The sequence below is a fragment of the Anoplophora glabripennis genome, unplaced genomic scaffold, assembly GCF_000390285.2.
Source record: "Anoplophora glabripennis isolate ALB-LARVAE unplaced genomic scaffold, Agla_2.0 scaffold2461, whole genome shotgun sequence".
Classification (NCBI taxonomy): domain Eukaryota; kingdom Metazoa; phylum Arthropoda; class Insecta; order Coleoptera; family Cerambycidae; genus Anoplophora; species Anoplophora glabripennis.
This window is the reverse complement of record NW_019418685.1, coordinates 1-13,379: the sequence shown is the minus strand read 5'-3', so window position 1 is coordinate 13,379 and position 13,379 is coordinate 1. Positions and strand designations below refer to the sequence as shown.

The window sequence follows — 13,379 nt, the reverse complement described above, 5'->3', positions numbered from 1 at the left end:
CAATGCCCACAAGAAGCCGCTGAAGGAGCGCGCCGAACTCGATAGACGCTGGCCATCGAGTTCGTGACGTCACTTCCTGATCCAGAAACCGCCTCATATATCTACTTACATGTGTTAATCACCGGGAATCGAAGTTGTCAATATTTTCTATCGTAGCGGGTTGTGAAGAACAAAAACGCGTTTGGCGTCATTTGTATTGCAAGTTCATTTATTTACTTTTTGCGAATTGTTATATACAATAAACTAATAAAAATAATTGAAAACCACACTATTAATAAAACTTATCTTTAATATCAATAGTAATTTTTAGCTCAAAAAGATTTCCATTTTGCTGAATACATTTTTCAGCTCGACATCGAATTGCCCGCGAAGACCTCAAAGCTTCAAAATTATTTTGTCTTATTTGATTCGCAGCCAAATTAATCCTCTGTTGTAATTCTTCCAAAGGATTTATTTAAGTAACGTAAACTACAGCCTTCATCCTACCCCACAGAAAGTAATCTAGAGGATTTAGGTCTAGAGATCGAGAAGGCCATGGAATGACCACCTCTACCTATCCACCTGTCAGGAAAATGAGATCGTTTAACCAATTTATGACATTTTGGGTAAAGTGTGGTGGGGCTCCATGTTGTTATCGTGTAACGTTAAGTGTACGCTTAACAGTGTATCATTCAATGGTTCTCTTACATCGTTTTGCAGAAAGTTTAAGTATCCTTCTGCATTCAGACAAACGGGAAACTGAATTAGTCCTAGTAGCTGGTCCTCTAACATTCCTCTCCACACATTTATTGCAAATTTATTTTCGAAATTTGTGCGCCGTGGATTTTTGGTCTGACCAGAAATGGGTATTATGAATATCTGCTAACACTAAATTCGTAACAGGTTCCATTTTCGACTGATAACAATTCGCATAAAGTAAATAACTGAACTGCCAATGCAAATGACGCCATATGCATTTTTCTTATTCAAAACCTGCGACGATAAAAAATATTGGCAATTTCGATTCTCGGTGATTAACACATGTAACATTGTTTTTAAACGTATTTTACACAAAAATGGAACATTCTACTAATCTGAACCAAGAATACCTTTTTTACTAAAAAAATTTTTATACTTTTCAGTCAAAAGTTAAAAAAGTCAAAGCAAAAAAAAAAGTTATGGTAAATTTTACCCACCTCCCCCCCCTAGTTCTGGAACGTATACGATGAAAATTTGTAAATTTCGTTTTAGTAGCGGACTAAGCACGTAAGAGTAAAGCTAGTTAGCAAATTTCATAAATTTATCTCAACCGGTTTCGGAGTTATTTAGAAAAAAACATCATCAGAGTGGCTCCTTTAAGTGGCTATAACTTCCTTAGGAAGAATTTTTGGACCCACGTTTATATAAAGAAAAAGTAATCTTTTTCGACATAGAACATCCTGTAGAAATATTGCCCCCTAATTTCGGGACACCCTGTAATAAATACATAATAATAGTGAAGTTTGTCTAATAAAATTCCCAATATCAAAATAATGCATTAAATGTCGTGAAAAAAATATATTACAAATAAAAATATATAGGCTATAGTAGGCAGTTAACAATTTCACAAGCAATTTTTTTATTTTATTTTCTTCTGCTTCATTTGACAAATTCCATTAATCTGATATTATGAATATAGTTATGGCTTGAACATGACATTAAATTTAATAGTGTAAGTAAGGCATAAATTATACTTATAATTTTTACATTGGATTTATAATACTACGTAGGTATTTTTTTCTCTTTAAAGATATTCTTATTAAGAATGGGTACATTTGATTTTACATATTAAAAATTAGTATTATTAGAAAAATACTGAAAAGATTTAACCAACACCTAGCAGGACAGAAAGCAACCTGACATGAATTTGTCGCTTACACTTACCTTTGAAGTTTGTCCTTCAAGTTCCTTATTATTGTTGAATTTCACCTCTACCTCAGCTTTCTATTAAAAAAATAAATGCAACATGCCATACTAACTAAAAACTTGTAGAAACGTATAGATAGATAATAATTAAAGTTATTTAAAAAAAAACTGTATTTATGTAACAATTAAAATAAAATTACTAAGGTAAATTTTGCAAGCATTATAACTGGCGTGAGAAAAGCATTGTTAAACATACTAAACATAATTCATTTTTTTACCTGCGCTTTTAAATCGTTTAGTCTTTTTTGAGCTTCCCCTTTTTGATTCTCTAGTTGTTTTAAAGTAGCTGCTAAAGTATCCAGTTCGCTCTAATAAATAACAATATTATAAAGGATATACATATGTATACAGGGTGTTCTCAAAGTTGGGTCATTTATTTTAACAGCTGGTAGAACTCATAAAAAAGTCGATTTACCAAAATTCGTTTATATAAAGTTGTCAAATAAAGCAACTATTAACAATTATTTAAAAAAATCGAAATTTAAAAGCTTGATAATACAAACCTAATTTATTGTCATTTTCGTCCACTCCGTTGTAAAAACATAAATTGTTTGTTTACTACTGGTACTGGGTATGTCTTTTTTTTTTGTAGTTGCACAGTTTTGAGTCCACTTTTCGATTTTACAGTGTTAAATAATTCGTCGACCCAATAACGAGAACTAGGTTCACGTTAGTAAACAAACAATTTGTCTTCCAGCGTGACCTCCTTGTTCGTTTAAATACACTGTGTCACGGAGTCTTATAACTAAATTTACAAACATCCGCGGAGCCGGATGATTTCGTAAAGAAAACCTTCCCGTATACAAGCGACATGCTGCGGCTGCATTTTGTTGACACTTGAATCAGGTTCGTATTATAAAGCTTTTAAATTTAAATTTTTTAAAATAATTGTCAATAGTAGCTTTATTTGACAACTTTTATATAAACGAATTTTGGCAAGTCGACTTTTTTATGAGTTCTACCATCTGTTAAAATAAATGACTCAACTTTGAGAACACCCTGTATAGGGTAGGCCATTTTAATCCCTCCATCCGAATCTCTGAGCAGGTAAATTTTAGCGAAAAATGTTTTAGACAAAAGTTACTGGATTCAGAGGGGGACATGTTATAGTGACATTGCCTATGATTTTGAAGGTCATTTTCAAGATCATTTCAAGGTCAACTTTGTTTTTTTAAATAGAAACCCTTATTTTTGACCCCGGATTAGGAAAGAGTGGGAAATTCTACGTATAGATGGTGTTATCATATGTGGGGTCGGTTGACCACCCAAGGTCATGTAAAGGTCAATTTTATTTTTTCCTCAATCTTTGCACCCAAATATTCCACCAAAAGGTAAGGCTTAGCAAAAAATGTTTAAAATAAAAGTTGCTCGACTCCGAGGGGGACATGTTATGGTGACCTTCGCTCTGACCTTGGGCGTGATTTTCAAAATCATTTCAAGGTCAACTTTAGTTTTGTACACTTAGTTCTGATCTCGGATTCGAGTAGAGCGGAAAATTCTACATTTAATAATACTACCCTACATATGATACATCAACTGAACGTAGAATTTTCCGCTCTTTCCGAATCCGGGGTCTAAAATAAGGGTTCCTATTTAAAAAACAAAGTTGACCTTGAAATGATCTTAAAAATGACCTTCAAGGTCATGGGCAATGTCACCTTAACATGTCCCCCTCCGAGTCCAGTATTTTGTTTGAAACATTTTTCGCTAAATTTTACCAGGGCAAAGATATCCGGGTGGAGGGATTAAACCTGTATATTTAAGTGAAGGAGCACAAATACTACTAGATAATTTTCAGATAAAATTCATGCTTCATTTGCAATTAACAGGATGTTTAAATTTTTGATAAACATCACAAATACGCAAATATCTTAATAGATATACAGGGTGTCTCATAATTAGCTGCCAACCCTGAACAGGCCGATTCTATGATCGAAATTAAGTAAAAAAGTTCATATGAACATGGGTCCGGAAATGCTTCCTAAGGGCACAGGGACCTATTGAAGAGGGAGGAATGGAAATCATTTTTTTGCAATATATCTCAATCGCGTTGTGATAAATGAATGAAATTTGGTATACACAGCTAAATTTTGATGAGCAATTTGATGGACTAATCCATTTATTTCCACAAGGTCCATTGGGGTGGGTACGGGGGGGCCCTTGGTACTTTGCGTGTGTAACTTTTTCATCTTTGACTTTTTAACAAATTGGACAGCAAATTCCGTTTTCCCGAACTGTTTTACGTTAAAAAGGTACTCTTGTTTCAAATCGTTATCTTTAACGGTTTCTGAGAAAATCGCTCTTGAATTAATCCCACTTTGGTCAATTTCATAGTAATTTAAACAAAAAATAATAATAATAATTTAATACGTAATCAGTAATACACATTATTGATGTAGAACAATTATGATATGATGATTTGTTTATGGCTTTTGCGATGGTAATGCTGCGCGGCAGAACGCGAGTACGGCAGAAGGTTTCCAAACAGAAGGCTGACATCAAGGAGGACATTCCTCACTGTATTCCGCAATTTAGCTGCAACCGTCACTTTTCGAAGGGATCATAAGATGGAAACTTAATTTTGATAACAGACAACAAGCTATTTTAAAAACTGTTCAAAAAACCCTCCACCTTCTCTGATACAAAGTCTTGCCCTACGTGTAACACTTCTCGAAGCTATTAAGATGCTAAAACGGTTTTGACGAATTTCATTGGCTGCATCATTGATACGCTGCAGCAATTCCTCACGGGTATCGACTTCGGTGGCGTAAACTTTTTGATTTAGATATCCCCAGAAAAAGAAGTCCAGCGGGGTTAGGTCGGGAGAACGCGGCGGCCAAGCTACCGGTCCGTGCCTCCCTATCCACCGTCCAGCGAAATTTTCGTTTAGGAAATTTAGAACATTGCGACCACTATGTGCCGGGGCTCCATCGTGTTGAAAAAACATGTTACGTCGTAAATTTAGAGGCAGATCATCGAGAATTTGGGGAAGATTTTCTTGAAGTAAGTTTAAATAAAGATTTGAATTGAGACGTTGTGGAATTTCAATAGGTCCAATCAGAGTGTCGTGAATTATTCCCGCCCATAAATTTATGGAAAACCGTTGCTGGAAGTTTGTTCTCCGAACAACATGTGGGTTCTCTTCTTCCCAATAATGAGAATTATGAAAATTTAATTTTCCATTTCGGGTAAAAGTAGCTTCGTCACACCACAAAATTTTGGAAGCTTGCTCGTTGTCCAGCGACAAAATCCAGCGACAAAATTGCATACGTGGCGCAAAATCTTCTGGTATCAAGCCATGTACACGTCGATAGTGATAGGCATGTAGACCTTGTCGCTTTAATATTCTTCCAACCTGAAATGTTAGTAGCACATCTAATCAATTCTGTTAAGGAAATCTTTAAGATATGTAGTACCGTTGGCCGAGGAACATTTATTTGCCTTGAAATGTTCCGTATGCTAGTCGTAGGATCTTGTTCAATAGCGTCAAGGACCTCCGCTTCCCTATTAATCCTGGGACGTCCTTGACCCGGTGCCTTTCGAAAAGTGGCGGTTGCAGCTAAGTTGCGGAATACCGTAGGGAATGTCCTCCTTGATGGCAGCCTTCGGTTTGGAAACCTTCTCCCGTACTCGCGTTCTGCCGCTGCAGCATTACCATCGCAAAAGCCATAAATAAATATCATATCAACTAACTCTTGTCCCGTAAACTCTTCCATTTTTTTCGCTTAGAACTATTAAATTGGCAATCGGGTTGACAATACTTTGACATAAGAATACCTTGATAATTTTGTTTAAATTACTATGAAATTGACCAAAGTGGGATTAATTCAAGAGCGATTTTCTCAGAAACCGTTAAAGATAACGATTTGAAACAAGAGTACCTTTTTAACGTAAAACAGTTCGGGAAAACGGAATTTGCTGTCCAATTTGTTAAAAAGTCAAAGATGAAAAAGTTACACACGCAAAGTACCAAGGGCCCCCCCGTACCCACCCCAATGGACCTTGTGGAAATAAATGGATTAGTCCATCAAATCGCTCATCAAAATTTAGCTGTGTATACCAAATTTCATTCATTTATCACAACGCGATTGAGATATATTGCAAAAAAATGATTTCCATTCCTCTTCAATGGGTCCCTGTGCCCTTAGGAAGCATTTCGGGACCCATGTTCATATGAACTTTTATACTTAGTTTTGATCATAGAATCGGCCTGTTCAGGGTTGGCAGCTAATTATGAGACACCCTGTATATATAGACAGGAAAAGATAACTGTTGGGGTGCTCAACAAATACCCACAATCCGGACCCCCAATTTCAAAATTATAAAGTCGAAAATGCGAGCGCGTATATCTTCTGCCCATGTCAAGATATCGAAATTCGGTAAAAAAAAAGGATGCAAAAGTAATTACATTGTCTCACGTCTCACGTGCCTAAATTTCAGATTTTTAAGTTGTAAAATAAAAAAGTTATTAAGAAAAAAGCAAAAAAACGGGGGTCCTTATTGCGGCAGTTTTTTAATTTACAGATTTCAAACTAATTACATTAAATAGTGAATTAAAAAAAAGCGTCTCGATCATACCAATAGGAGCCGAGATAATTTTTTACTGTAGTTTCATCCAATTTCGGTCAAATTCGTTCTTTTTATTTAATGCTGAATATTTTGCAGCACATTTTTTTTTTCACTGCTAATTTTACAATGTAAAAAATAATTTGCGAGCATTCGCGAACGTCTATCCTTGTAGCAAATTTCCTCAGGAACAAAATCGATAAGTATACTTCATGTTGATTAGAGGCTTATTTTCGGAGATATAAGCGAAAAATTGAAAAAATATCAATTATTATTTTTTTCTTTTGTTATAAACAACATGACGCTCCACCTCTACAAATACACAAATTTAGGCTTTTATTCTGTGTATTTTTTACTCAATTTTAAGCCCGTAAAGTTTGAGTTAGGCCCGATTTTTGAAAAAAAAACTAATTCGCCCGAACTATTTTATTCAATTGTATAGCAACCTTCTTTCAGATCAAAAAATAACTCGAAAATTATTCATTTTGCCAATAAAATGAAAGAGATCCCTTGATATACAATTATTGTGAAAGAAATTTACTTATAGAATTTGAAAAATTCTTAGACATTAAAATTTTGAGATTCTTAATAATACAAATTCAGATAATTCAATTCTTTAATCTACGTCAAACTCTTTCGGGACATTGCTGACTTGTAGTGTTTTTCAAAAAAACTAAACTTCTTGTACTTGCAAATAAAGCAATTTTAGATTAATGTATATAATAATAATAATAATAATAATAATAATAATATCTCTACTCCTCATTCTAATTACGAGAATTAGCCCAGAAGTCGGAGACTTGTGCGAGAGAAGAGGCGGCATATTATTATTAAGCAGGCCGCATTTGCGCCCAGGAACGACNTAATAATAATATAATAATATCTCTACTCCTCATTCTAACTACGAGAGTTAGCCCAGAAGTCGGAGGCTTGTGCGGGAGAGGAGGCGGCATATTATTATTACGCAGGCCGCATTTGCGCCCAGGAACGACTTATGTTGGTAGGCCCTAACCACCATTCAGTGCAGGAATGAGGGAAACCTGGAAAACCTCATTAATTAGGGGGGCGGTCAAATGCCAACCGGTGTCAATCTCTCGCATTGACCCAAGCCAACATTCTTCCACCCTACCATACAGAGGGTGCCAATCCTCCGTACAAGCATAGCTAATCTACGGCTACCGGCCGCGGGAATCGAACCCGGGCAGAATTAGCACACATCGATTTAAGTACTGACGCCTTAAACCGTGCGGCTACCGACCATTTAATACTCCCGCTGCCAATATCTCCGAAATTAAGAAATTTATTTTAGTTCCGGAAACTGGGGTTGTTAGATCTCTCGTATATATTCAAATTGCAGTTAAAACTGTTAGTTCAAATATTTCTGTATAGATGGCATGGCGTGGCGATATTAAAAAATGTTTTTGATCCCTGGAACGTTGTAATATAAAGTTTTTCCTTATATTTACTTGTTTTCGAGATATGTCGGCTTGAATATACAATGTATGATGTAACAGGAAAATCTATTGTTTTATTTAAATCACACCGCGACAAAAATATTCTTTTAAAATATTGTTATAATGACTTTATTCGCACCACATACTAATTAATAAACAATAAATTATGAAAAAACAAATGATGAATTACAGTAAAAGTAACAGTCCTTCAGCATTAATACACAATGTTAGTCATCTCGTTAGTTCGACATTACAGGCTGTTAATAATATGTCACGATCTAAAGCCGCCGTGCCGTAGCTGCATAAATTTTATTATACAAATCTGCTATGTCTTCTATACAACGATATACAATGTTTTTTAAATGACCCCATAGGAAAAAATCCAATGGGGTCAAATCTGGTGAACGAGTCGGTCACTTTATAACTCCGTTAGTACCTAACCACCTTCCCAGAAACCTCTGATTTAAGTATTCTTGTACAGCATTAGTAATGTGCGGGGGCGCTCCATCCTGTTGGAGCTATAAATCATTTACCCTATGTTTTCCAATAAATTTTGTAGTTCGTTTCTTAGAAAATGTAAATAACGGTTATCTGTTAATGTTCCGTGGTAAAGATATGGTCCAATTAAATAGCCATTCAAAATGCCGCACCAAACATTTACAGAAAAAACAGATTGATTTCGGGTTTAGTGTATTACTTATTGTTGTCAGACTGATAGCGGCAATTATGGCGTATTACCGTACCATTATTATATCACTCCATAAGATATTATTAAGTAAATTATTGTTTTCTTCATAGAACACTGATAATTGAGCTATAAAATCTCATCTCCGTTGCTCATCACCAGCTCTTAAATATTGGACGAGGTGAATTTTATAGGGGAAATAGCGATTGTCTTTTCAAATTCTGCGGCAAGATGTCGTAGAAATATTAGACTCGACCTGAAGTTGCCTTAGGGAAGTCTTGGGATTATTATTAATCATTTGTAACACTTGAACTGTTTCTCATCTTTCCTAACAGTTTTAATTCGATGTCGTTTCGATTTAGTAAAACATTAGTAAATTTTGGCATAAATTTACAAATGTTTTCCTATCCGGCTTAATAAAGCCATTATAACAATATTTTAAAAGAATATTTTGTCTCGGTGTAATTTAAATAAAATAATAGATTTTCCTGTTACATCATACATTGTATATTCAAGCCGACATATCTCGAAAACAAGTAAATATAAGGAAAAACTTTATATTACAAAAATTACTCAAAATTTAACGATCTTTCAGATGGACTGAATTTCCACTTTCCAGGGATCAAAAACTTTTTTGGCATCGCCACGCCATCTATACATAAAGATTTGAACTAACAATTCTAACTGCAATTTGAAGCTATTGGAGGGACCTAATACTCCCAATTTCCGGAACTAAAATAAATTTCTTCATTTCGGAGATATTGGCAGCGGGAGTGTTAAATAGCACACCCTGTATTTGGTCCAATTATTATATTTTGTCTTAAAGATTATCTGGTTGCATTTGTACTTCTTTATTTGAATTCAAATAAATCTTGTATATAAAATGTAATAATAATTCTTACTTGTAAACTTTTTATTTCACCACTTTTTATTTTTATGTCTGCTTCCTTCTGTGCGATATCTATTTCCAATGCAATTTTTTCTCTAGACAATTCTTCTATGTCTTTGGTTATCATATCTAATTCTGGATTAGAGTATCTTATATTGTTGTTTTCCTAAAATACATATATTTATTCGTTTATCTAAAAACAATATTTTTTAGCATCTTGTACTAGTTGTACTATAAGGAATCATTTAATATTTTTCTTTGTTTATTTGGGTACTTTGCCACCTGCGAAAATCTATTTAAAAATTAATTAAATCAACCTTATGTCAAGAAGACGAGACAAGAGCTGCTTTAATGGAATTATGTATGCAAAATTTTACAGTGATCATTTCGGCAAAAGGATAGAAAGAAGGTGGTAAAACATACAAAATATACAATGGCTGACAAAGAAAAAAATCTAAAAATATGCCTACAAATAATTATTGAATTTTAGTCAAGATATTCTGTATGAAGTTCGCTATCTGTATGACAAGAGCTTAGATTAATTACTTAAACAAGACTATGCAACTTAACCTGGTTTACATTTATCAATTTTTTTACCTAATAAATAGAGGTTGTTATATCGCTACATTAATGCAAAAATTGTGATAAATTTCCTAGATTCAACAAATTGATCAAGAAATAGAACCGTTTTCAATTTATTGCTCATTTTGACGATTTTTAGGAACTTTCAATATTTATATACAGGGTCGGAAAGTCCCCATGGTTCATCGGCCGTTACGTTAGAGCGACAAAGTAAGTCATAGAAATCCGTGCGATAAAGAAAGATGGCTATAATGAAGGCGTCTAATAGTCACCGCCCATTTCGCCCTTCCACAAATAAGAAGTGGATCTTATTTGTGGAAGGGCGAAATGGGCGGTGACTATTAGACGCTTTCATTATAGCCATCTTTCTCTATCGCATGGATTTCTGACTTTCTTTATCGCTCTCACGTAACGGCCGATGAACCATGGGGACTTTCCGACCCTGTATAGTCCAGTTGGTAGAGGTTGGGCGTGTGTCAAACCTTGATAACCCGGAAATAACTACACAGGTCTACTTTAAATGATGAGTACAATAACAGGCTAATTTGCTGACAAAGTATTTTATCAGGAAAAAAAGTTATTAACAATTTAATCGTGAAAAAAATTTTTTTAGTAGTTTTCTTTAAATAACAGCGGGATGACTTTGTACGAAAAAATGCTTAGAACATGATTTTGTTCGTAATAAAAATAGCTACAAAATGGCGGTGTTCCGATTACGAAATTTGCAATAACAAAGCCGTGAGATTGAAAAAACGGTATAAAACGCCAATTTTTTAAAGTTGCTGTAAAAATGTCAATTATAAACAAAAATTGATAAAACTTTCGAAAACTATAGTTTAATATAAATACAATAATGACGCTAAAGCCGAAAATCAGGAGAGCAAAACTTTTTGTTCTATAAGGTGTTATACATTCATCGGCATCTGAAACTCGAAACTTTGCCATATTTGTTCGAAGCTTTGCTAACACTTGAAATTTGGTACACGCATAGTGTAAATATGCAGAAACCAAAGGCAATTTGCAAAATTCAAGTATCTTCATTTTTACAGTTTTGGTAAGGTTTTATACGTCACCCTAGTTTTATACGTCACAGTTTTTTTTCATTTTTGGATGTATATTTATAAAATATTCCATTACGGTAGATTAGCCAGCATAATTACCTACAATTTAAAAAAATATATATTTTCATCGTTTAGATCCTAAGCTACTTAACATTTTGCGTTTGTTAGCCGTAGTCGTACATTATTCAACATATTAACATAAAACAAAATCGTACGTGTGGGGTAAACCTTTCACTTTTCATTTTCGAGCGCGAGCTCCGCTCTTCGGCGCTTGATATTATTAGAAATATGCAACAGTAAATTTAAACAATTGTTTACTTAAAGTTAAAGGTTTACCCCACACGTAGGATTTTGTTTTATGTTAATATGTTGAATAATGTACGACAACGGCTAACAGGCGCAAAATGTTAAGTAGCTTAGGATCTAAACGATGAAAATATATATTTTTTTAAATTGTAGGTAATTATGCTGGCTAATCTACCGTAATGGAATATTTTATAAATATACATCCAAAAATGAAAAAAAACTGTGACGTATAAAACTAGGGTGACGTATAAAACCTTACCAAAACTGTAAAAATGAAGATACTTGAATTTTGCAAATTGCCTTTGGTTTCTGCATATTTACACTATGCGTGTACCAAATTTCAAGTGTTAGCAAAGCTTCGAACAAATTTGGCAAAGTTTCGAGTTTCAGATGCCGATGAATGTATAACACCTTATAGAACAAAAAGTTTTGCTCTCCTGATTTTCGGCTTTAGCGTCATTATTGTATATATATTGAACTATAGTTTTCGAAAGTTTGATCACTTTTTGTTTATAATTGACATTTTTACAGCAACTTAAAAAAATTGGCGTTTTATACCGTTTTTTCAATCTCATGGCTTTGTTATTGCAAATTTCGTAATCGGACCACCGCCATTTTGTAGCTATTTCTATTACGAACAAAATCATGTTCTAAGCATTTTTTCGTACAAAGTCATCCCGCTGGGCAATTAAGACAATCAATGCCAGCACAGGAAGAGCATGCTGCAGTGCAAATCAACCCTGCAGTCGCAATTCTTGCCACAGCCAGATTTGCACCCACAAAAAATCATTTTTAGCAGTTCATTGGGCGCTGAATTTGGAGTCATGATAATTGGAGTCATACCTAACTGATCTCGTTTCCAGCCCCAATGTTCTGCTTGTAATTTATTACCAAGCCAAATATGGACTTGGTAATAAACTCTTAAAAAATGTAATTTAGCTACATTTTCTGATGGTGGAAGTGCAGCTAAATTCATTGTTTTTGACTTGGTTGTTTCTTTAGCAAAACATTTGTAGCGAAATTCATTAAGCGTATTTACCTTAGTTGTAGCACGGGCTATTAAGCACGTAACACCCGCCTCGAATAAAACTTGTGAAGGGTGTAACAGTGTATCTAAAAAATGTATTTGCAACTTAGGTTATATAAGCGAAATTTCGAAAAACCGACAATTTTCTGTAACACTACAGCAGTTGCGCCCCCTAGCTGTGAAGGTACAAACTTGAAAATATTTTAAATCAATTTCTAATGGATCACCCTGTATATATATATTAGACTCATATCTATGTCTACATCAATAAGAGAATTTCTATTCACAATTTCAGATACAGAATATATGTTTTAAAAATGAATATTAAATCAATTCATCAAAAAACGTTATTTTTTGTTGCTGTTATTTTCCACTTATTACTATAAATAAAAAAAATATTTTTCGCTGGATTTACTTTATTTAAAATCTTAACTTAATTCTTTGATGGTTTATTAAACAAAAAAAAATTTGTACATTATTAAACTTTATTTAACAATAAATTTCACGGATTTTTCATGAAATATTTTTATTTTTTGTTTTTTCAACTATTATTTCAATTTTTTAAGAAAAATATAATGCACCATCTTAAAGTAGAGATTTAAAGCTTTAAAAAGAGCTCTCATAAAGTTTCAATAGGGGCCCCCCACGTTCGCCACGTCGCTTAGGGGTATTCCGGTGGAGGTCCTTTCGCTCCTTCCTACCTAAAATCCGGTTCTCCCGGAACCATACGGGGGGCGTGGCCCAATTTTTGTGTGAAAAGCGATAGTCCGACACGCCTACTTTTCGATGAAACCTGACGATCGCGTCGCCGGTTTCCTCTATTTAGTTTTTATTTTACCCTTTTTACCTACGTTATTTATTTAAA

At 34.2% G+C, this 13,379-nt stretch overlaps 1 protein-coding gene across 1 annotated transcript; it reads right to left on the bottom strand.

Moving 5' to 3' along the window:
• Positions 1-1,902: 1,902 nt before the first annotated feature.
• Positions 1,903-9,707, bottom strand: LOC108916200 (epidermal growth factor receptor substrate 15-like 1; the record flags this gene model as incomplete). The annotated part of the gene is made up of 3 exons (XM_018722407.1): positions 9,552-9,707; positions 2,163-2,252; positions 1,903-1,962 (listed from the first exon to the last, which is right to left on the bottom strand). Coding segments are annotated over exons 1-3 (264 nt in total), but the record flags the coding sequence as incomplete, so codon positions are not given.
• Positions 9,708-13,379: the final 3,672 nt, after the last annotated feature.